Consider the following 25,068-nt stretch of genomic DNA (forward strand, 5'->3'; position numbering starts at 1 on the left):
TAACGCTGTTGCCAAAATATAATAATAATTTAAAAATACAAGAAAAAACACTGGCTGATTAAAAACAACAACCCTGTGGCCGTTTACATGTGATACATTTTGTCCCTGGGCTGGTGTACAGAGAGTTAACACATTTACCACATGGCTCTAGCAAGTGATTCTCTTTAACTGTAGCTGGATGTGGTTCGCTGGTTACAGGACATATGGCAGCTACCAGGACAAAACTAAATTACCCATGGGAAACTGCTGTAAAGCCAAAGCCATGATGTATGCGGAATCCATACTTAACAAATGATTAATACTAGAGTGGGGTCTGAAGTCTGTTGTATGGATCTGAGAAGCATTTTAACCACCAAGGCTGCACTATATATTGATAAAGGGATTTCCATTGAAACCAGCTGCCTAAAAGGACTTAATTCTTAACCTCATTACTAGTCTTGTCCTATCATGGCCTGCTGCTTTGCCACAGTCGGTGCCAAAATGTCCCAATAAATATATGTGTTTCCAATGGATAAGAATCGGGGAAACCAATGAATTAGTGGGTGAGTGCAACCCAATTATCGCCCTTCCAAGGCCTATTGCTTGATTTTCCTGCTGTGATCTGCATCCTAAGCCATTTCATCAAACGATAAAGGAGAAGCTTGGTGGCCTCAAGTTTACAAAGTTTTGCCTAGAATAAACTTATAGATGTTACAGCACATGCATTGCCAAGCATGACAAATCCACCATTTCCTCACAAATACCTAGTTCTTAATCAGCATACAAATGTCTGACTTAATTTATGTGAGCATACACAAACTCAGAATTCGGTTCTAGCATAGTTGGATAATGAAACGATTAAATTATATACATTGTGTGTTCCTGAAAGTGCCATGAATTCTCCACCCTCCACTCCTAAAATATTTCCATGTTGGATACTTAAGAGATTGGAGACAGAGGTCCATTTCAGACCAACATCAAACTATGATTTATGGTTATGTGTGCAGGTAGCTGCAGGCCCTGTGAAAGTGGGGAAGAGGATATTTGGTGCAACTGTATCATGGAGAATAGTGGTGTGGTCAAACCACAGTTTGTTAAAAAGCCAGGATATTCGGGCCTGTTAATAAACAGTGGTCTGAACCAACCATCTTCTGTGGACTTCAAACATAGCAGCAAAGCACAGATTTTTTCCCCAAACTAGGAATGGAAGCTTTAAATCTCTTCCTATTGTACTTGAATGGGAGATGGAAGCATGAGGGTTGCACGGTTTGCTCACAGATCTGAACTGGAGCACAATGTGCATTTCTACATGAGAAATAAAATATCCCAAACAAGTGAAGGCGCTTAACTTTAAACTAACAAGATATAGGTGAGCAGCCACTTGAGATGCATCATTACTATTGTGGTCAATATTCATTTTTCATATTTTTTTATGGAAGGAAAATCCCATTAACGCAGATATTTGAATTCACCCTTAATTACAAAGTTGCCAGTTGACTGTTAAATATGAACACCCAAACATTAATCCCACCCCATCTGACAAGTGCTTAGCAAAAGCTGCACTTCTGCGTTAGAAACATTGGGTGACATCCCAATTCTGTGAAGCCCTGAGACCCCTGGGTATAGGGCGGTATATAAATTCAAATAATAATAATAATAATAATAATAATAATAATAATAATAATAATAATATCCAGTGTTAGTCCTACTCAGAGTAGACCTAATACAATCAGTGGTCTTAAGTAACTGAAACCAATTAATATCAACGGGTCTACTCTTGAATATGACTTAGCTGGATATCACCTGGCATGTTTCTATTCCTGCAAGGGTTAAAAATATGCTGGTTTTGGTTTACCTGACACTACATTTAAATTAGAAAACTAAATCAAGTGTGAGAAAGAGATGGGATAATGGAGACTGGAGCGCACTGTCTCTTCTGACCGTAAGTGGAGTAAGTGACTTGGCCTGCTCCTAAGAGGAAATTTAATTTCCATTCTCATTTGATGTTTGACTTTCATTCAAGAAAATCTGTAATGCCAAGCCGAACTAAAACGCATTTTTGGATTTATGAGCGCTAGTGATTTTTATGCATTACTTTGTGCTGAAGGCATTAAACGAGCTCAGCAATGGTTATTAGCAAAGGACTGTAGCAGGGATTTGTTTACTTCTTTTTTTTTGGAGATCAAAATTTCATTTTCTTTTACAGTTGTCGTCAATCGTTTCATTAGTTTAAGCTGCGAACAATTATAAGCTGCACATGCAATGAGGGGATAATAATAATAAAAAACGCAGTAATAGGAAAGCCAACATTTTCACTCTGCCTCAGCACATACCATGCATAGTTACACAGGCGGCGTTCAATCAGCATGCCAGTGGAAAAACTGATGCAGCCAGGGTAGGGAGCCTGGGGGGAGTGCAATGCATTAATCAGTCGAAAGATCATGCAACAAGCTTCTCACATGCATAGTAGAAAGGCAGTGATTAAAAGTCACAGTGTATTAGCGGAAGCTTTGAGAAACCCACATGCCACAATCTAGCTCCTCGCTGGATCTCAGATGCCTACGCAGAGCTTGGCATGTGCTAGGGCTGCTTCCATTGGCTTCTAGGAGCTACAGAATGCATCGGCCATTCATAGCAGGCATTCTTTTCCCCTAGAAGGAAGGCTGCAGATCCTTCGATCGTGCCCATAAGCCTCTTCAGGTAAATGGGAAATGGCACGGGGGTTTGGCGCTAGCTCACATCTGTGAAGAGCTATGAAACTACGCATTTCTGCCTGAACGTGCCATCTGAAAGCATGCAAATTTTGGCAAGTGGGAATGCTTCACCCACGCGATGGGTAAAAGGAGGCAGGAACAAGACAGGCATGGAGTGCCAGCAAAACAATATGGAACAATATGAGGGGGAAACGTAATTTTCATCCATCACTGATTTTAGCATATATATTTTTTGGGTAAAACGTTAAAAACATGTTTCCACTCTTCATCACTGGCTGTGAGTGATGCTTTTTGAATTTATTCCCAGTTGTTCAGTCTTCATATATGAATTCCTCAAAGTACTACGGATAAACATATTTCTCCTTCTTTGGTTACACTTCATTGTAGAACACTACAGATGTTCTTTCAACACAAGTCTTTACAGTGGTACCTTGGGTTAAGTACTTAATTCGTTCTGGAGGTCTGTTCTTAACCTGAAACTGTTCTTAACCTGAAGCACCACTTTAGCTAATGAAACTGTTCTTAACCTGAAGCACCACTTTAGCTAATGGGGCCTCCTGCTGCTGCCGTGCCTCTGGAGCACGATTTCTGTTCTCATCCTGAAGCAAAGTTCTTAACCTGAAGCACTATTTCTGGGTTAGCGGAGTCTGTAACCTGAAACGTATGTAACCTGAAGTGTATGTAACCCGAGGTACCACTGTATTAAGGGAGCTTGGCTAGCAAGTAGGATGCTTGCCTTTTAAATGACACAGCCCTATAAACATTATAGGAACTCATTTTCGGTGCCCGGCAACAACTTTGCTCTTTACGCGCACCTTTGGCCCTTAATTTCAAGGACTTCAAATACTTCTGCCCTCTTTTAGTGGGGCAAGTTCTGTAAAAACCTTTTATATGTATAGCTGTGTTTTCGGGGTTTTGTTAGTTGCATGCTGTAATTGGTTTTAGTGTTTATCCTGCATCGTAAGCTGCATTGGGTCACTTTTATAATTAAAGCGGTGAATTAATAACAATAACAGCAGCAGCAGCAGCAGCAATAATCTTTAGGTTCAAATCTTTGGTGCTGGACAGCTAAAAGCAAACTGAATTGTCTGCCTTTACTTGGATTTCCCTTTCTGTAAATGTTAACCCTTGTTTGAATAATGTATTGAAATACAAACCTCTTGTTTATTGTATAAAACTCTGCTTCCAGGGCCCTGTTTTAATCTGCTTTATTCCCACTATCTAACTGGCCTTTGGACACCACTATGTTCCTGCACAGAAGTACTTAAGAACCCTTTGCTGCAACCTGTTCCCAGCCTTATGCTCACCTTTTCCCAGTCCCAAGACAGGAATCTGCTTGGGAGTGTGCTACCGCTGCCTTTCTTCAGATCAACAGAAGCTCATAATCCAACACGACTGTCCAGTTCCACAAGGCCCAGTATTTCTACAGCCATCACTCTTATCATGAGCAAAGGTGCTGAGCTCTGGAGTCTTGCTCCTTTACAGCCACCAGAGGGAGGCCAGCTTAAAGCACTCCATGCGAGGCTTTTGTGTAGAGTGACTCACGGCACGCGAAGGACAATTTTCTCCTTTCCAGCACAGATGCTGAAAGAGAAAGGTTTGTAATGGCATGGAGGAAATGACCCCAGACCTGTGGTAAGGCAGTCTGCATGAATAGTTTAACCACATAGTAATAGCTGCCAGGTGAAGCATTTAGCTAAGGAGGTCTGAACTTAACACCTTGTTTGGATCCTTGTATGGTTTTAGAAAGAAGTACTTATGTTCTCATAGATTCTTATCTCATTGTTTGGCTCTGTTCCTATGTTTAGATGTATCCAATTCATATATTGATGCTGATTTTTCTCCTCCCTTGTTTTTTTTTAATGCTGTGGCTGCTTTGTGAATCTGTTTTTTATGGGAAACTGTATTCTATTATGTATTTTTTATTATAACCGTTATATTTATATCACTGTTTTGATTTTTATGTTGTATAGATAACATGCTATGTATTGACATCTGTGTTCTATGTTGTAAACTGCCCTTTTGATGATGGATGGAATATAAAATTTAATAATAATAATAACAACAACATCCCCCTTGTCTTCTGCTTTTTTGCATTTTAGAAAGTATTTGCATGGGAACTGCTCTTTTTCTGAATTCAGATATTCCTCAAAAGAGTTAAGTACAAAATGGCATAGGAGAACTCTGAGCTAACATTATTTACGTGTGTAGCAGAGCACGTGGGCTTTGGCACTATCCTTACAATCCACACAAGATCAACATCACCTCAGGGCTCTCATGTCTTGCTTGCAGAGACTGTCTGCACAGAACAAACAGCACTTGATCCCTGAAAATCTCCATCAGACACCTTCAGTAAGTTTACTATCTCTTTCCAGATGTGCCCACATTACCTCTTCCCTGCCTAATGCCCTCCCAGTGGTGATGTGTTGACATTTGTTCAATGCAGTTGAGGAAAAAACCCAAAACATTCCAGACTCCTTCATTCATTAACATACAAAAACATTCCCTCTGCCCCATTCATCACTCACTGGCTTATTTTTTCCTTTTGCAGAAGTTGCTGAATTTCCCTTGCTATCTGTGGCTTTCCTTCCTAATGAGGTAAAGGGTGATGAGGTCTTGATTAGGCTTGAAGTCTGATAGTTATTATTATTGTTCTGGTTCCCGCTCAGTGTCTCCATTATGGAGCGGAAGGTTCCAAAGGGCCGTTTCTGCTGGTCGCCGGATTCAGCATTGGATGAAGGCCGCTGAAGAACCTTACTTCGCTCTTTGTCCCTCTCCCCATTTAAACCAGCCTCCGTTTGTTCCACCTGCGCCACAGGCTCCTCAAAGGTCACTCTGAGTTTTAAATTCTGGGCAGTTCTGCGCTTGGAAGATGGAGATTTGAGGGCACTCTTGGGACTTGTGGCCACTTTGTGAGTCGTGGTGGCATCAGAGCTCGGCTGGCAGGTATCTCCCATGGCCTGGCTCTGAGATATAGCCCCAGTCTGGTACTGGGACTCATTATCAGGATCACTACTTTCCGAAGTGGGAGAAGGGCTGTTGCCATCCAAAGATTTTGAGGCTCTCATCCCAAAAGGGAACCGGCGCCCAGATGATAAAGTGTGCCTCTTAATCATCAGATGCAAATTCTCGGTGCTTTCAGTGTTTTCTACTATGGGCTGTGGCCTTGGCTTGTCCACTCTGTTCACGGGCGTATTCTTCTGATCCTCTGAGTTATTTGAATCTGTATCAGACTCACTGAGAGATCGCTGCATAAGATGCTTCAGTCTTGCTAACTTCAACTCCTTTTTCTCCGGGGGAAGCTTCTTTGTACTCTTGGAGGCACGGACATCCTGAAATTCCAGGGACAGCTTTTCTTGCATGCAGACATTTTCAGAGATTTCTTTCCCCAGCAGCTTGCGCAGTATTTTATCTGAGTCTTCATCTTTCATCTTGGGACGGTTGTGGTGTGGAGTCCCCACACTGCCAAGAATCTGCATCCCATCATGGGTGTTCAATTTACTTTTCGGCAGAATCGAGTCATCTGCGTCAGATGGTTTCCATTGAAGCTTGCCAGAAGTAGGTGACGATGGCGAACTTCAATCGGGATAAATTGAAAACAAAAACAAAAACACCGTTCAGTACAGGCAACCACAACCAAAGTTATACATACATACAGTGCAACCCTGACATTCCCATTGCATATGTTTTCCAAACCACCCTACTGCTTTTTTCTTGACCTTTATCCACGTGGAATGTATTATGGAGTCACACTATTGAATGTAAATCTGTTTCCAGGCTAAGCTTGATCTATTATTTCCTTTCTTTGCTAATCTCTACAGAAAGATTTCTGATTAAAGAGTTGCATTAGATATTGCTCAGCAGAATTTCTGAGAATAGCTTGGGGAAAACTGGAATACTAAAATGTACTCGGATCTTTTACATAAAAACCACCAAGTCCTGTTTTGGCATGTTCCAAAATTTAAATATGAAATTCTGCTTCATTAAAATCAATGGGAATTTTGACTTCATGGTAATGATAAAGAATTCTGCTGCAAGAGCTTTTAATGTAAAAAATGAGATTTGGGAAACACAACAGAGAGAGGGAAGTGGAAGAAGGAGAGATGAAGAGAAAAGAATTACTGTGGAAATAGGATTCTGTAGTCAGTTTACAGAAACTGTTTGGGTTGTATCCAGACTTGCAACAAGCAGAGTTTCTGCCATGCAACACTCCAATGGAGCAAGTGTGGGAGGGACAGAAGAGGTCAATGTCACATATCCTTCCTCCCATAAAATCTGCTTCAGAGAGTTGCAACAGTGTGCAAAGATGTCACTGGTGGCTGTAGGGTAAAGGGGAAATTTGGCAAAAATTACTTTCCTTCTCTTCTCCCACTGGGAACCTCCACTGAATCAAGGTGTCTCCAGCTGGAGAGGGCAGTCTGGATCCACCCTTTATGCTTAGCACAGAGGTCAACTTTACAAGGTTCCAAACGGTAAGAAGTATGAAAGCTGTTTAACCAAAATGGTTATCTAAGAACGTTATCTAAACAATGATGAAGTGGAAGAGCATTCGAGAGGAATAAGAGCCGGGGTCAGCAAAGTTTTTGTGGCGTCCACTGGTTCATGGTTCCGCAGATGCCACGGTGGGCTGGAGCGAGTGCGCACGCACGCACACGCTATTTTGGGCACTCCTTCCAGCGTGGAGGAGGCATGCACAGCTTCCCATTGGTTGCAGGAGCTTCCTGCAGCCAATGGGAAGCCGGCCAGTGTCATGGAAGGCGGTCCCCACTCCACTCCGCACCTGTTTAGCATGGCACACGGGAGCTGATTGAGCGGGTGGCGGGGGTGCATGGGCAGATTAAACGACCCCCATGGGCCGCTTGTGGCCCAAGGGCCTTAGGTTGCCGACCCCTGAATAAGAGTAATAGCAATCTAGCGTGGTTTGCTCAGGAGTAATTCCACTGGAAGAATTGATGCTTTTGAATTATGGTGCTGGAGGAGACTCTTGAGAGTCCCATGGACTGCAAGAAGATCAAACCTAGCCATTCTGAAGGAAATCAGCCCTGAGTGCTCACTGGAAGGACAGATCCTGAAGCTGAGGCTCCAATATTTTGGCCACCTCATGAAGAGAGAAGACTCCCTGGAAAAGACCCTGATGTTGGGAAAGATGGAGGGCACAAGGAGAAGGGGACGTCAGAGGATGAGATGGTTGGATAGTGTTCTCAAAGCTGCCAGCATGAGTTTGACCAAACTGCGGGAGGCAGTGGAAGACAGGAGTGCTTGGTGTGCTCTGGTCCAGGGGGTCACGAAGAGTCAGACACGACTAAACGACTAAACAACAGCAACAACAACAATTCCACTGGTATTGCTGAAACATGGCCTTGCAGATCAAATGGCTTACTGTTTATAAGCTGGCAAAAAAAGGGGGTTTAAAAAACTGCATGGGCTGCATGGTGACAGGATCACAGGTTTCATCAGAAGTTTTAAATGCACAAGTAGATGACACAATTTTATATACACTTAAGGGAATTTTGTTCAAGGCAGAACTCTGATGCTCCCATTCTAACCCTATTATTTCAGGCTAACTTCCATTTAAATGGAGGTGCTTAAGGGGTGCTCATTAACTGAATTTACTTCCATGCTTTCTATCAGTAAGTTATATTTATGCCTTTGCCCAATAATGCTCCTAATGGTCTGGCCCAACTCACACATGGGGAGCCTGCAGCAATGTTCATTCAGCTGAAGTCAAGTAACTGCGGTTAAAACATTGAAATGTACAATTCTATCTATGCTTCTGGTGCTGTCCATTTACATTAAGACAGTGAAGACAAAACGCCTTTACAGCACATGAACAGCAGCCTGCCTATTTGGCCAGCAAAAAAAAAAAAAGCCTTTTTATGAATTACTGGGAGTGTAAGATTACTGTAAGCCACCATAAGGTGAGGTTGTGGAAGTTCACAAGATGTTTCCTGTGATGTCTATGAGTCATCTAAAAGTTTCACAATAAATCAAACTGAAAAATGTAGGAAAGTTAATTCCATTTAAACTCGCAGAGTCCAGTATTCACACCTGCCAAATTAAAAAAGTATGAATTTCCATCATGTGACCTTTTGCTTTTTATTCTTTCACAGTATGAACGATTGGATCTTTAGTTGGAGCATGACCTTCTCATGCAATAACCGTGAAAAGAGTCCAGTTCGAAGTACATTGGAATTCTATTCCAGTACGCCTAGTTACCTTGGGGATGTTGGTAGTGACTTGCCCTCTGATCTCTGTGTTTCTAGAAGCTGCTGGAGTTGGTTCTGTAATGTCACACGTTCTACCGTCTGCCTATAAGGAAATATTAAATTGTTAAGCCCACTTCTTCCTTGAAAGAAAAGCTGTTAGTGGATGCGGCAAAGAGAAATGATAGTTTTCACTCAACATCACTTTGAGGCGAAAGCCTCTGTACATTTATAATTTAAGAGTTGCACACACAGAGTGCATACAAATACTAAAATGCACAAAGGAGGTCTCTGTTCCGCAAATTGCTTCTAATCCCTGTGGAAACGCTGTGATCACTCTATTGTACCTTCTGAAAGCTGCTTGCCTTGTATACATTATTTATTGCTGGTAGTGAATCTGGCGTAAGTGGCAAGATTAGAATCCTAAGAAGCGGTTGCCGGAGCTGTGGGACCCACAACAATTAGCTTACCTGTGTCCAATTAAAACTGAACTCTCAGCAAACTTGAAATTAGTTCAATCTTGCCTGTGACTGGGGAGGAAAATTGGCTCAAGTTTCCTCCCAAAGTTTCTCCTGAAAAGCGCTAGCTGCTTGGTAGAGCAAATGACACCATACAAAAGTTAAGGATAGCTGAGGGTTGTGGATCAGAGCTAAATGGAGCAGAGCAGTATATTTTATAATGGAGGATGGAGTGCACAGATACCACTAAGGTTGCAGGTTCGATCCCTGTAAGAGACAGCTGCATATCAGTGCATTGCAGGGGGTTGGACTAGACCAGGCTTTTCCAAACTTGGATCTCCAACTGCTGTTGGACTACAACTCCCATCATTCCTCAGCTCAGCAGGGCCCCCAGGGGTCAGGGATGATGGGAATTGTAGTCCAAAAACAGCTGGAGACCCAAGTTTGGGAAGCCCTGGGCTAGACAATCCACAGGGTTCCTTCCAACTCTGTAATTCTACAATTGTGTAGAATGCATTTGCACTTTTAAATGGGTTCTCCTCTGTCTATTATTCTACATGATTAATGTTTGCAACGACTCATTCATACTTTCTTAAATAATAAAAACAATCAAATAAAAATAATATCAATTAAAAAACTAATGTGTGCTGAGGCTAGATTTTCATTTGGTGGTTTAGATGGTTCACTCAAGCTTCGGTGAGTCCCAATGTAGATCTACTTCAGTCAAAGCCACTTGAGGAGACAGAGCAGCGTAGCCAAAGATAAATAGCCTGGGTTTTCATCCTGGCAGATGGAAAGCCATCTAAACAGAATCCAACCTCTGCTCACTTGTCTGCTTTATCTCACCTCTCTCTACCCGTTTTAACTGCACCAGAGATTCCAGCAACATCTCAAGGGCACCACATTGGCCTCCTGAACTATAGTTTTGCTGGACAGGTAGTAAATGAGGTGGTTGATTGCAATAACTCAACGCAAAAGCATTGGTTCCCAGTACGTTTCCGAGAACAATTCAAAGTGTTGGTGCTGACCTTTAAAGCCCTAAGCGGCCTCGGTCCTGTATACCTGAAGGAGCGTCTCCACCCCCATCGTTCAGCCCGGACGCTGAGGTCCAGCGCTGAGGCCTCCTGGCAGTTCCCTCCCTGCGAGAAGTGAGGTTATGGGGAACCAGACAGAGGGCCTTCTTGGTAGTGGCGCCGGCCCTGTGGAACGCCCTCCCATCAGATGTCAAGGAAATAAGCAGCTATCCTATTTTTAAAAGACATCTGAAGGCAGCCCTGTTTAGGGAAGTTTTTAATATTTAATGCTGTATTGTTTTTAACACTTCATTGAAAGCCACCCAGAGTGGCTGGGGAAACTCAGCCAGATGGGTGGGATATAAATAATGAATTATTATTATTATTATTACACCACAGCCCCATTCAGAAATACCACTCAGGCACTGATACAAAGTAAAGGGGCCATGCTGACTAGCTCTGCCCTGACGCCATCCATTGTAGCTTGCCCCACTTCTTGGCTTCCACACATGCAGGACAACATCTGCACCAGGGAAGCCTTTGGCAAAAGCTCTTTTGACCACCAGATCCTGCGGCACAGAATGGGTATGATGTACAAGCTTTGCTTGCAGAGATCATTCTAGGGGGCAAAGAAACCAGGAAAAGGCTGTTGTCTGATTATGTTCTTCCCCAGAAGTTGGACTGGGTTTAAGTCAGCAGGTCTCGTCTTACTAGTTAATTTCTGTATCAGGAAAACAAACATGTACGTTGCCACTTGAGAATTGTGATGAATTCAGTCTGTTGCAAGTCCAGGGTTTTGGAAAGCCTCCGCTTTCATCAGCTTTCTGTGCTGTGTAACTCACAGAAAAAAATATATATTTATTGGGTTTCTCCTAACAAGTTACAGTGCACACATTTCCCCAACACTGATATTATCATCTCCATGTAGGGAAAATGTCATGAGGGACACAGCTGTCTCTACATCAGCAGAGGGCAAGCAATCAACAGCTCTTTCCCACCATGAATTCTGCATCTTCCTTCTCCATTAAACCCTAGCTAATGTTTACTTTTGTAAGAGTAAATTTCTAAATTTCCCCAGCAGTGATTTCTTTCCCCATTTAAAACCATGTAGCAATGCTAGCAAGCATGTAAAAACGCATCGTTGCTTTCACTTTCAGAATGACTTCCTTAAAAAAAAAAAGTAGCAGAACAAAACTGACAGCGCAAGTCCAACTGTGGGGTATTTAACCGGATAATTTCCTGGCTCAAAGGACATTAGATTATTAACTCACTTCTCAACTCTAGAGCTTTGGAACTGACAAAGTCGGAGCCAGAAACCATCCACATGACTTCAGCCTATTTGCAAGGCTGTATTTGCTGTATTCACAAAAAGCAAATGCTCATATTGGCACAGTAAAGGATCTGGAAAATGCAAAAGTATTTTAGGTGGGACACCAATATGCTATTTTGTAGAAACCAGATGCACTTTATAAAGATCTTGCCTTCCTTCAATTTTCCCTCTTCCTTCCTCCCGCCTACATGTTTCCTTACACTATTTTAAAAATCACTCCCACCTTCTGTCAGCATTGGCGTGTAATGCAAAGTTCCAAGATTTTGCAGATTCAGACCACTTATTTCCATTTGTTATTCCTGACTGTTGCTGGTCTACCTGTTTCACTTTCCCTTCATCATTTTCCTTCTCATACTTAGTGCCTTGGCCAGGAACCAGAGCTCCCTCTAATGCAAATCGGTACTCCATAAAGTTCATTTATACGAAACAGCTGGATGTACCTTAACACCGAGTGACACACAAATCACACAGAAAACATCGCACCCTGGATTTGAACAATGTTCGGGGATTGCATTTATAACAATGTTAGAAACACAGTTGTACCTTTGTTGACGAACACTTTGCGACCCAAACGTTTTGGCTCCCGAATCCTGCAAACCTGGAAGTGAGTGTTCCGGTTTGCGAACGTTCTTTGCAACCCAAACGTCCAATGGGGCTTCTGTGGCTTCTGATTGGCTGCAGGAGCTTCCTGCAGGCAATCGGAAACTGCACCTTGGTTTCTGAACATTTTGGAAGTCAAACGGACTTCTGGAACAGATTCTGTTTGACTTCTGAGTAGTAAAGATTATTTTTCTTGTATTAATATGAACAGTCATCAAAATGTCAGTGCTGCCATAAAGTTGGACTATGAAGCGGGGGGAGGAAAGTCACCCTGTTTGTCTATGTAAATAAGATCCAGGTGCTCTTAGAGGAAACTGGTTTTCCCGATTCATATCAATCAGAGTTTAGGCCCTATTTTGGCACAGAAACTGCTTTGGTCACCCTGTATGTTGACCTATGTTGAGACAGAAACTGGGGGGAATGTGACCTTGTTAATTCTCCTTGACTTCTCAGTGGCTTTCAATGCCATTGACCATAATATCATTCCGGAGTTAGGGGTGGGTGGCACCATTTTGTGGTAGTTCAGGTCCTACTTGGATGGTCGTTTCTGGAGGGTGGTGCTTGAAAAGTGCTCTTTGGCTCTGTGGAGCATTCAGTGTGGGGTTCCTCAGTTTTATACCCCATGCTGTTTAACATCTACAGGGAACAGCTGAGTGGGGTCATCCAGAGTTGTGGAGTATGTTGTCAGCAGTATGCTGATGACACACATCCTTTACATCTACAGGTGAGAAAGTGGATGTGGTGGACCATTGTCTTTCCTTAGTAATGGACTGAATGAGAGCCAATAAACTGAAGCTCAATCCAGAGAAGATTGAGGCACCATTAGTGGGCATATCTCCAGACCAGTTGGATAGGAGGCTGCCTGCTCTTGATGGGATTACACTCCTTCTGAAGGAGTGGGTAGGCAGCTTGATGGTACTTTTGGATCCCCTGCTGTGGCTTGAGACTCAGGTGGCTTCAGTAGCATGGATTGCCTTCCATCAGCCCAGCTGCACCCCTATCTGGACAGGGATAGCTTAACTTCTGTTGTTTATGCTTTGGAAACCTCTAGGTTAGATTATTGCAATGCGTTCTCTGTAGGGCTATCTGGAAGATGGTTCAGAAACTTCAGCTGGTGCTGAATTCAGCGGCCAGATTGCTCAAAGGGAAAAGATGGTTTCAGTTTATAATGCCAATCCTGGTCTGACTGCACTGGCTGCCAGTTAGTTTCTGGGCCCAATTCAAAGTGCTGTGTTTTTTTTCCGACCCAAAAAGTCTTAAACAGCTCAGGACCATCATACATACCTTTAGGTTCCAGGCAAAAACATTTTCCTCCTCCCAGGCCTCTAGCTAATTAAACAATCTACGGCCTTTTAAATTGGGAGCAGGGGGTTGTGTTTTTGTATATTTTTATATTGCAAAGCACCCTGTGATTTTCAGAGGAAAGGGTGGTGTAGACATTGGAAAAATAAGTAAATAATTTATCCAGGACCAGCGCTATTCTCCTTTTTGACAGCAGCCTTTTTGCTCCGGCTGGGATGCCTCCGCTTCTTGTTTGCCTAGTTGCAGCCACTACATTAGCCGTTGGAAGTGCCTGCTGGTCTAAACTGCTTCTTTAGAAAAGAGCACAGCTGGACATGTGAAAACCAGCCCATGCCAATTCAGTGTGTGAGAAAAGAACCTCTGGGTCTCTTACATTTAGCACTTAGCTACTGTTCCGTCTGAATGTTGGGAGTGCGATGCCAGACCCTCGAGAAAAAGCTTTTACAATCAGAACAATAGGCAAGTGGTTAGTCATGAACATGTAAATGTTTTACACTTTAATTTTGCACACAGGCAGCAGGATGGCAGATGAAAGGAGAACCGCAGACGCTTGATGTATGAATGGATAAAATGGGGGAAATAAAATGAGGCTGCCAATCGTACCACTTACCTGTGAGAAAGCCCCATTGAACTCAAGATCCATTTTACCGTTTATACAAGGAATTTACTTTCATTATGCCCCCCAGGTGTCACAAGGTGAACGTAAGGTCAAGTTTAAAGGGGAATATGCAATGCACAGCAGACATGCAGTTGGCTAATGGTTCTCACTGTGTGTCCACAGTTTATTTTAATGGAGTGCACCTTCTTTTCCAGGGTTTCCCAAACCTTGGGGTTCCATTATGCCTGGTGCTGCTAGCCAGGGAGGATGGGAGTTGTAGACAATTAGAAACCCAAATTTTGGAAACCCTGTTCTATTCAAATGTTACATTTACCAGAACCTGGACATGTTGACAGAACTTTTTTTTTTAAAAAAAACCAAACAGCTAGAATCCTACTATTATGAATGAAAACTTACTCTTTCAGCTGCTTCGTTAACTTCACAACCTGGGATGCCAACGACATGCACGTCTCCACCACAACCAGGTAACGTGAGCACATGGTGTGTCCCTGGCGCTCGGCACTTTGGGAAGGTTTTTCTCCAGCATGGTTTTGCATAGTGACATTTGCTCCATATTCAACCAGAGTCTAAAATATATACATGTATACGTCTATTAGTAGGAACAGTTACCTTCAGAGGCACTAGGTTCATCATAAGCAGAAGGGAAATTCCTCAAAGCTAAGAACAAATGGATCCCACTTCCATGATATATGGTAACAGGGACCAGACTAGATGGGTTTTAAAAAGGGCTACGCATAACACTGGCAGCCAAGACATGTGAAATACTGGGGAAGATGAGATGCTCTGATTAAAAGAATGGTATATTAAGCTTTGGGACTGAGAGAAGCTGAATCAAATTACCTCGTATATAAGGGAAAAGAAATATAAATAGATTTGAGGAAGAATAGAAGTCTTTTTCACACGCAAAACCGAGTACTAAAACTGGCAACCCTTTTCCTATTTTACAAGCAGTTGAGTAGTTTGTTGTAAATATATTCTTGGTCTGATTGTGAACTTGCAAATTTTGTACACTTACATTTATGGATAACATTTATAGTTATTAAATCAATTTTTAAGGAAAATATGGACCTGTACTGAAATGTTATTGATTATATGACTGTCTATATGTCTACATTTCAAATCAATTAATATATTTTTTAGGATTATACAAATTAATTGTTGAGGAAAAGCTATTTTGGGGATATGGCAGTTGCTGTGGGAGCAGCAGTCAAATCCTGCTACTGCCAGCCAGAGGGCTGGACTGATTCCTACATTTCATTTCTCCACCACCACAAACCGTCACTTAATGTAGTGTACAAATGGGCTGAAATTATGCTATCCTAATTAGCAGTCATATCAGATTTTGATTCTGTGCTAGTTCAGATGGTTTGCACATGTGATAAGCTCAGGACTCGATAAATATGGTGCCACTGTACATACTGCAACTAAATTATTAATTATGCAATGAAATATCTGGAGTGCAATCTGCTCTGTGCGTAGCTTTAAAAATTCCAAAAACATAATCTTGCAGAATGATTTAAATTTGGGATCCATGGAAACTTGATCACCTGAAGGTGTTTGTTTTCTTAAAGTGTAATAGACTCTGAGCTGCCTGCATGACTGAGCAGTGCAGATAGTCAATCAACAAAAATATATTATATTTTCCCTCCCGTGCTTTGCAATTTCTGTTCATAATTAGATGACTAAGGTTTTGCTGCCGTGTTTGTCTGGTGCCACTATTATTATGGGTTACAGAATTGCAGAATAAACAATGGGTAGGTGGTTAAGACGAAATTAAAGATCTCACATGCCACCACATTCCTGGAACATTTTTGGATCCTCCCAAATGCAGAGGGGAGAGAATATGCAAAAGTGTCTCCCTCACATATCCTGTAAAACTGTCCAAAGTATGAAGCCACACTCATATTTCCCCTGTAGAGGAATGTGTGAGTTCTCCCTGCATCTAGAGCAGGGACTGGAAAGCTCCAGGCCCCTGGACTCTCTCCAAGCCACATCCCCTCTTCAGAGACTACACATTTTGCAGGCCCTGCTCCATGCCCTCCTTATTTGATTGGTGGAATGTGTCTCTGAATTGTGATTACGCCTCTTCATGCCTGGGTGGAGGTCTGTGTGCATCTCCAAATGACAGGGGGGCTACAGATAGAAGGAGGAATCAGTGAAAATCATGCCCCCCCATTCAATGTGCTCATATGATGTATGCATCTCTTAAAAGTACAATGAATGACATCGACAACGATGCTAAACCACGGTTTAGTGCTATGGGCAAGACCCCAAGCGAAGCCTCCAGCTCACACTCCTCCTTCTCATCCCACACGGCTGGGAGATAAACTTCTGTAGTGTTAAGTTTCGCTTCCCACAAAATCCTGGATTGTTGTTGCTGCAGAAGCTGCAGTTTGCGTGTTCAGACCTTTTAACCTCCCCCTTAAATAAATTCAGACAAGGCACAATTTTTGGTTTGGTTTTTGGCAGAATTTAGGCCACAACTTTATTGATTACATCAAGTGAGTGGTTGCATAGGCTCTGGTTCGACTAGCTCCGTGCACCGTGGCAGGTAGCACTGACCAGGGCACCAGGATAGGTCAGCCTAGGGTGAACACCTGGAACAGCGGAAAGCCGGGGTCAGGTTAGTCCACCACCTAGATGTCCCCCTGGACTCAGGCACGGGCACAACCCCTCTCAGGGTTGACCAAACCATTGAGTTCCTGGATTCCTTTAACGGAATACCCTTCACATAGGCATGGCGAGAGTGTTCTCCCATCCCTATCACCTGAACCAGAGCCTATCCGCAGCCTTACAAGTTGTGACAATTTGCTACACGGCAGGCGAAACCCAAATGGCAACAGCCAATCAGCCAAGTGGGGAAAATTCCTGCCGTGCCCCTGTCCCAATGACAGACAACACATGAGGGCATAGCAAGGTCAAGCGCAAGCCCTAAATATAGGTAGAGGTGGGCAGGTGTTCTGATGCACTGGTACAAAGAGGAAGCTCAGGGTCACGTGCATGGGCTTATATAGGTCCCTCGATCCATTTGGCTAGTATCCCATTGGCCTGATTAAACCCAGCATCGAGGGACCTACCAATGGGGTGTTGTGGCTATCCAATCGTACCCACCCGTAACACAGGGTTTGGTTGCCAGGTCGCACCGCAACACATACCCTCTTTGAGGGAGGACATGATTTATCACAAACTCCAGTCAGTTTCAAGACAAGCCACCTTCAGGCAGGGGAGGGGTTGCAGCTCAGCAGAGCACATGCTGTTCCTGCCTGGCCTTGTTGCTGCACACCTGGACCCCTTGCTGAATGGCCGCTTTGGCAGTTTTGGGGGGATACATCTGCCAAGGGCTGTGTTGGTTGGCTGGGTTCCCCCCTGCAAGGGCAGGCAGGCAGTGCAGTATGGCCCCGGTTTGTGTTCAACAGCAAGCCAGGAACTGTGGAAAGTGAAGTTAAACACTGGTCACATGGGTGCAGGTGAGAAGAAGAGAAAGCACATGAGCCTGAGGTTTTGCTCATGCATGTAGCACTAAACCATTTTAAAAGGATATGTGAATGGGGCCAGCATCTTCTGATATAACTGATCTTCTGTTTCTATGTAACAGGCTACTATGTTTTGGGGGTTTTTTTGGTTTTAAATACCTCTATTGTACATCAGAATCTATAAACATACAATACATATATCAAACAATACAATACATATCTACAAAACATATATTACCTATATACATACCCAACGTGAACGCACCCACAGTGAATCGAATTCCAACCATGCTTCTTGTGCTAGTTTACATTTATTTAATCTGTACGCATTTTATTTTCCCAGATTCATTCACTGTCTGTCAGGAGATCTACCTTCTCCACATAGTTTTTAAGGTATTCTTTAAAGACAGTGCCAGCCCCATTGTTGCATCTCCAGCATACGTCATGTTGTATAGTGGTTAGTACTCTGTGTTGTGTAACGGGCTACTATGGATTTTTCACTTAGAACAACCGTCTGAAATAAATGTATATTATTATTTTTTACCTGTATACATCCCAGATACCCATGCTGGGCAGCTACATGGACTGCGCTGTTGCCATCCTGATCAACTTCATCTAAAGAAATCCCTTGTTCTTGCATAAACTGAAGTAGCCACAGAAGGATTTTCTCCTACACACACAGAGAGTGAGAAAGATTTTTTTAAAAAAATTGAAAGGTGGCTCCCATCTTCTTCTGTGCCTTAGGTATCCTTACTTATCCCATCTTAGATGCTGCTCAGATCACTTTGAGCTTTAGTAAGATCCTTAAACATTCTCATTCTGCAATTGTAAACTCAGTTAGGAGTAAGCCCCACTGAATTACTTCTAAGCGAACATGCAAAGCTTTGGGCTTCGTATATTAAGTATACACAAAATATTGGTACAGGTAGGCAATATTTGTGGATAAAAATTGCTGGTTGAAACATCCTTCCTTCCTTCCTTCCCTCCCTTTTTGTTCAGCATTTGGGAGAGCAAATGAATTGACTGAAAGTGCCAGGGCAAGTGATGAATAAGGGACTGGTGAAGAGCTGGGTGACAAAAGATCACCACAATGTATTGGAGAGTTGCAGTTTTTGAGGGCTACCTCATGGAGCAGATCTTAGATATTGACTTCTCAAAGGAAAATTGGTCATTTTTTCAATAGGGAGTCCTCAAAATTCTGCAGGCCTCCCATAAGCTACTGCAATACTTTATCACTCAGTATTCTCCCCTTCCTGTGTCTTCTATATTTTTATTGTCTTGCATTTTCTGTATTTTTGATCTCTACGGTTTATTTTGTTTAATGTTGGTTCCAGAAAGTTTTTCTGGGTCATGTGGCCAGCATGACTAAGCCGCTTCTGGCGCAATGGAACACTGAAACTAGAGCAGTGTACGGAAATGGCGTTTATATTGCCACCAGAGCGGTATCTATTTATCTACTTGCACTGGCGTGCTTTTGAACTGCTAGGTGGCAGGAGCAGGGACCGAGCAACGGGAGCTCACCCCATCGCAGGGATTTGAACCGCTGACCTTCTGATTGACAAGCCCAAGAGGCTCAGTGGTTTAGACCACAGTGCCACCCGCGTCCCATATTATATTAGCACAACTACCAAGTGCCATTTTAGGAGGTTCTTTTTCTCCTGTGTGAGAAAGAAAGCACAATGCCGCTTCTAAGATGTTATCAACTGCAATGCAGTCTTGCATTATCTAAAACAAAGGAAATAATATACCTTTTGAAAATGTGTCCCCCCCTCACTCCACAGGCCAATTTACAATGCAATTTTAAACATGTCTACTCAGAAGTAAGCCCTGTTGAATTCCAGGGCAAGTGCTTCTCGGATTCCAGCCTTAATTGATCTATTGATGAATTTATTGACTAAAACTCTTATGATGAATCAGCCATCTTTAACTGAATGGCATGTCTAATATATATAAAACCAACACTCCCTGGGGATTTTGAATTAATCACTCCATCTCACAAAAAAGTCTGGTGGTTCCTGCTAACACATATGGCATCTAAAGAGAGACAGAGAAACGAGAGGGAGGTATCAGCATGTTCAAGGGAAGCCCAAAGACAGCAGCAGTCATTGAAAAAAAGCCTTGTTAAAACCCCAAAAGGGTGGAGGGTAGTTTTCCCACAGTCAACAAAGACTGAGCATGCTCAATAACCAAAGGATGTTCTAGGCCAGGTGTGTCCAACTGAGATCTACTCCCACTTTATGTTCTATGCTAATTGAGAACGGGGAGGCTGGGGAGATAGGAGAATTTAGTGTCCTGGAGGAAAACATGGTTAATTGCCTGGAACTCTGAACAGGAACACATCTGTTGGAAGCAGACCCTCCAAGTCTCCCTATTTTCTAGGGACAGTCCTTGATTTACAGAATCTTTCCTGGTTTCTTATTTGATCCCAGAATGTCCCACTTTTTCTTAGGACATCTCTGTTTACAATGGAGAAATGTTGGAAAGGTGAGGCTGCATTGCAACATTTTGCTGTAGGTTTGAGTTGTATACGGAAAATACTCAAGTTCCGAACATGACAAACTTTGCCCTGCTGGGGTCAAGATGCATTTTGAAAGTCTGCTTGTTTGGCAGAAAGTTCAAGTAGAAAATAAATAGGGCTGGTTTTTTTGTTTTTGTTTTAAAAAGTATTAACTGAATTCAGAGTCTAGAGATACACACATTCTTGGAGATATGCTTGATCCCCATCTCTTCCTGATTTCACACTTGGCAACAACTCAGTTGGCTCATTTACCATTTTTTCGGTTCAAGGATATTTCTGAAGACAGACTTGGAACTGAGGCAGGGCAAGTTTTTCTCAAGAATAAAACATCCTGTACGAGCATTGTAGGACAACACCGACATCAATGGGCCTATTCTTTGGCTGCCTTTTTTCTCATGCCTTCCCCATCATAGGAAGTATTTACTTAAAAAACAGGTACCATATGTGCCAAGTGCTAGAGGAAATAATTGTACGTTGAATCCATTCAAAAACACTTCTTCTTTATAAAAATATTTCCCTTGCGTTGCAGCCAAGTCTGGTGTTTACATGGGCTATCTTTTTCTTGAGCAACTTTGCATAAGTTGGAAAGTGTCTTGCAAATGCATGTATGTTAAAATTACTCAATATTTTTTTCTAAAGTTCCCAATACTTGAAAAAAATATGGGGGGAAACTGCAATTCCTCTCAGTGTATTAAAAAACCCCTCTATCTATGACTGGCACAGACTACATTTCAAAATTTCACTTTTTATGGATAAGGGTAAAAAATAACTCACTGTATGGGCAACCTGGGTGATTTTATCTTTTATTCATTCATTCATTCACTGCTTTTCATAAAAAGGCAATATAAAATACATAATCACAAACAACTAATAAAAGAACAAGACTAATGAAATCCATAATTTTGGCCTCAATGAGATAATACATTATTCAGCAAATCATAGGTCTCAAAGAGGACCTTAAAACAACATTGGCCATTTCTGTGAAGGTCTGGATGAAAAGGTACATGTTAAGTAATTGGCGAAATGGGAAAAACAAAGACAATGCATCGCTAGAGACAAAGAGGGTGCCACAACCAAGAAGGCCCTAGTTTGGGATCATCATCACCCCTCTGACATTGCCCGAAGGCTATAAGACATGCCCCTTCCAGGGGTCTCAATGGTCAGACTAACACACATTGCATTAAATTAAAACAAGAATTGAAAATGTAACTGTACCTGCCCATAGCAACCTGCATAGTGAATAAGGCTTGGGTGGTCTTTTGAGCAACTTAATTCTGCAATGGCTTCTGTTTCACTCACCATCCATCTCACACACTCCAGCTGACCATTCTAAAGAGAAGAAAATGAAGATGTAATTTTTTTTTGTACATTTATACTTAATTTTGAATATTTTTGTATGTATGTGCGTGGGAAACATATTTTCAATTGAACATTGTAATAGCAGTGATTGTAGGCCTATTTACAGGCGCTGCAATTCACAGGTCATTTCTGAAACACAATTTTTATTTAAATCTATGAGGCTTAAATATAAAAACAGTCTTGGATACAGCAGCAGTGTTTGCTTAATGATGTCCCTTCTGAAATTCCTATAAATCCTGCAAATAACCTTTGCAAATACCTGTTTATTTCATATTCACCCGATTCATGATCTATTGTCATCTGTTCTCTCATCTACACTTCATAAAATTTCTCTTTTTTAAATTAAAAAATCCCTATTTTAGTTTCTTTTAGTTGCCTTTCAGGATGGAGTCCCGGCAGGATGGCTTATAGAACACCATAATACGTAAAAATCCTCACATAGTTTTATGTATCAAAAATGCTCACATAGTTTTAAAAATGTAGATGAGAGAACAGAAGACAACAGAACACAAGAGTAGAGAGGCAGATGCATTGATATTATAAATAAATTTGAATAACACAATTAACAACACGGTGCAATCAAATACACCTCCACTTAGAAATTCAATCAAGCTTACTCCTAGGTAAGTGAATATAGACTGGCATCCTTCATTTATAATCCTAAACACACGTAATCAGGAGTAACTTTTGAGTAAGTATATTCCTGCACACCACCCCAATCTCTGAGTCGTGTGAGATTCCAGAGATTCCTTACCCAGGGTTCAGTTTCCTGGGAATGAGGAACAGCGGAGACTGTGGTGTCTTTATGATATATGGCTTAGTTACACATATAGACAACCTGAGCCTACAGTGGAAGGGCTCACAGCATTAACACCCCAAGGGGGGTCTTGCTTCTCTCATGACCACAGCCTTGGATTCCACCAGAGATCAGACCTGAACATACTTCCAAACTTTTCCTAAAAGGGAGATAAAATTTAAGGATCCCGCCATTCCTATTTTGTGCTTTTTCCAGAACCTCTTGGTTTTACCCTGCGAAAATGACCCCAGTATTTTGCTTCATTTATTTTGCTTCATTTGCAGAATATCCCAAGAGAAGTTTAACTCCATCATTGTCCTTCCTGTGCACACCACTGTATTTTACAAGGGCACAGCAGTGCTATAAAATGTAGTGTTTTCTTGTATTACAGATTTTCCTGTAGTCTGAACTTTCTTCCAGATGACATTAATTATTTTTGTTTCTGACAGGTTGCCTGCTGTTCTCCACAAGAGGTAAATGTTTACCTTCATGTGATATTCCAAAGTGGTTTTGATATCTAAGACGTTTCAGCTCTGGATGTGGCACATTAAAGTAGACGCTGCATAAGAAAAACCCAGGAGTATCAGCAGCCTTCACATATGTACCTTTCATCTCATTTATCTTCCTTAATATACTCATATTATTACAGCATAATCAACTTGTGCCTCAGGTCTGATTCTGGAAATAAGGGTTTTCAAAAAAACAAAACAAACCTGAGTCAGTTAGCATACTGTTACCACCGTGGAATCATAGTGGAACCCTCTAATGTGTGGATGGCAAATTGTGATATAAAACTGATGGTCTGTGTTTGCAGTTGATCTTTCACTGAAGCTGCTTGAATGACCTGCTTCTAAAGAATGTTGCTTGGAACATAGCTGGATCTCACAACGGTTTGCTTAGAAAACTCTCCCAAAACCAAAAATAAAAAGCAGCAGCCAGTGATGGCATTGGACCCTGCTCAATGGCAACCAACCAGGCAACGAATGGTCACCAACTAACTCACAGGAGAGGTGGGTGCCCTTGAGCTTGAATCCTGCTTCCTGGTTTCCCACAGGCATCCATAAAAGCATGATGCTGGACTAGATGGGCCATTGGCCTGATCCTGCAGGTTCTTCTTCTTGTTGTAATTTATGAATTTTTATTTATACTTTCCAGATATATACATTTCACTGATTTTACAGTCATTTTAACATTTTGAAACTTGACTTCCTTCCCCCTCTTTCTGCAGTTCCTTAAATTTGTTTTTCATATCTTCTGCATATCCAAATTAACGTAACTTACTCATTTATTTAACCTCTTTAACTATATATTCTTATATTACTGTTGTTGTTGTTTAGTCGTTTAGTCCTGTCGGACTCTTCGTGACCCTATGGACCAGAGCACGTCAGGCACTCCTGTCTTCCACTGCCTCCTGCAGCTTGGTCAAACTCATGCTGGTAGCTTCCAGAACACTGTCCAGCCATCTTGTCCTCTGTCGTCCCCTTCTCCTTGTGCCCTCCATCTTTCCCAACATCAGGGTCTTTTCCAGGGAGTCTTCTCTTCTCATGAGGTGGCCAAAGTATTAGAGCCTCAGCTTCAGATACTCTTATATAGCTGCAGGTTATTACAATAATCCTGCCAGTGTTTTTATCTGTTTACAATTTGTCTGTAAATATACAATAAACCATTTCCATGGAATCCGCCGGCTTCTCTTGGGCCTGCCAATGGTTTGCCCCGCTTTGCCCAATGGCCAAGCAAAACTTCTCCTGCTGCTGGGTTAAAGCGGGGTGGCTCTCCTCAAACAAGGCTGGTCTGGAGTGTCTCGAGAGCGTGGAAAACACCTATTTGATTTGATGACTCGGTTCTGGTATTGGAAAGAAAATACCTCTTGGCTCTGGCACAAATTCAGTCTTGCCCATAGGAAAGATCAACAAATGGGGTTTTAAAAGAATTCCCAGTTGCATTAAGATCTTCAACCACGAATGGTATTTATCACTGGTTAAATTGGCAAAATGTATAAAAACGAAAATAAAGAGTGTTGGAGATGTGAAACAGAAGGTATGTTCTATCATATGTAGTGGGAGTGTAAGAAAGTAAAATCCTACTGGGAAATGATATACAATGAATTGAAGAAAATGTTAAAAATAACTTTTGTAAAAACTCCAGAAGTCTTTTTATTAGGGATTTTAGGTCAAGAAATACCAAAAGAAATGAGGACTTTATTTATGTATGCCACTACTGCAGCAAGAATGTTGATTGCACAAAATTGGAAGACTGGAGAAATACCAACTAAAGAACAATGGCAAGAGAAGTTGATGAACTATGCAGAACTGGCAAAAATGACAGATAGACTAAGAGAAAAAGACAACAGAGACTTTGAAAAAGATTGGGAACCATTCATATTATATTTGCAGAAACAAAGAAAATCAATAGATGTGATGGCAGCATTTAAATAAACATTCACATTTTCAATATCAGAAAATGTTTAGAAGTTGGTGAAATAGGTGTATTTAATTTATGCTATGTTATTAATAACTTTTTCTGTTGAGAGAAAGCAAAGTGGGTGAAAATAGAAACAAACCAGAAGCGCAAGTTGGGGGAAGTCTTGGAGGGGAGGGAGGGAGTAATATATACTAAATGTTAAGAATTTGAGATGTAGGGCTTGTCGATCAGAAGGTCGGCGGTTCGAATCCCCGTGAGGGGGTGAGCTCCCATTGCTCAGTCC

General features: G+C 41.9%; 1 protein-coding gene across 8 annotated transcripts in view; it reads right to left on the reverse strand.

Moving 5' to 3' along the window:
* The window catches only part of SNCAIP (synuclein alpha interacting protein), a 118,526-nt gene that overhangs the window by 5,465 nt on the left and 87,993 nt on the right, over positions 1–25,068 (reverse strand). For 7 of the 8 annotated variants that reach the window (XM_081930464.1, XM_081930463.1, XM_081930465.1 and 4 more), the window contains 6 exons: positions 21,425–21,538; positions 18,236–18,361; positions 14,615–14,784; positions 8,910–9,002; positions 5,222–6,269; positions 2,313–2,383 (listed from right to left, as the gene is read on the reverse strand). In XM_081930464.1, the coding sequence (XP_081786590.1) occupies positions 2,313–2,383; positions 5,222–6,269; positions 8,910–9,002; positions 14,615–14,784; positions 18,236–18,361; positions 21,425–21,538 (1,622 nt within the window). The remainder of the gene's footprint in view (positions 1–2,312; positions 2,384–5,221; positions 6,270–8,909; positions 9,003–14,614; positions 14,785–18,235; positions 18,362–21,424; positions 21,539–25,068) is intronic. The other variant, XM_081930467.1, reaches the window with a different exon arrangement.

This window comes from Podarcis melisellensis, assembly GCF_964234715.1.
Source record: "Podarcis melisellensis genome assembly, chromosome: 11".
Classification (NCBI taxonomy): Eukaryota; Metazoa; Chordata; class Lepidosauria; order Squamata; family Lacertidae; genus Podarcis; species Podarcis melisellensis.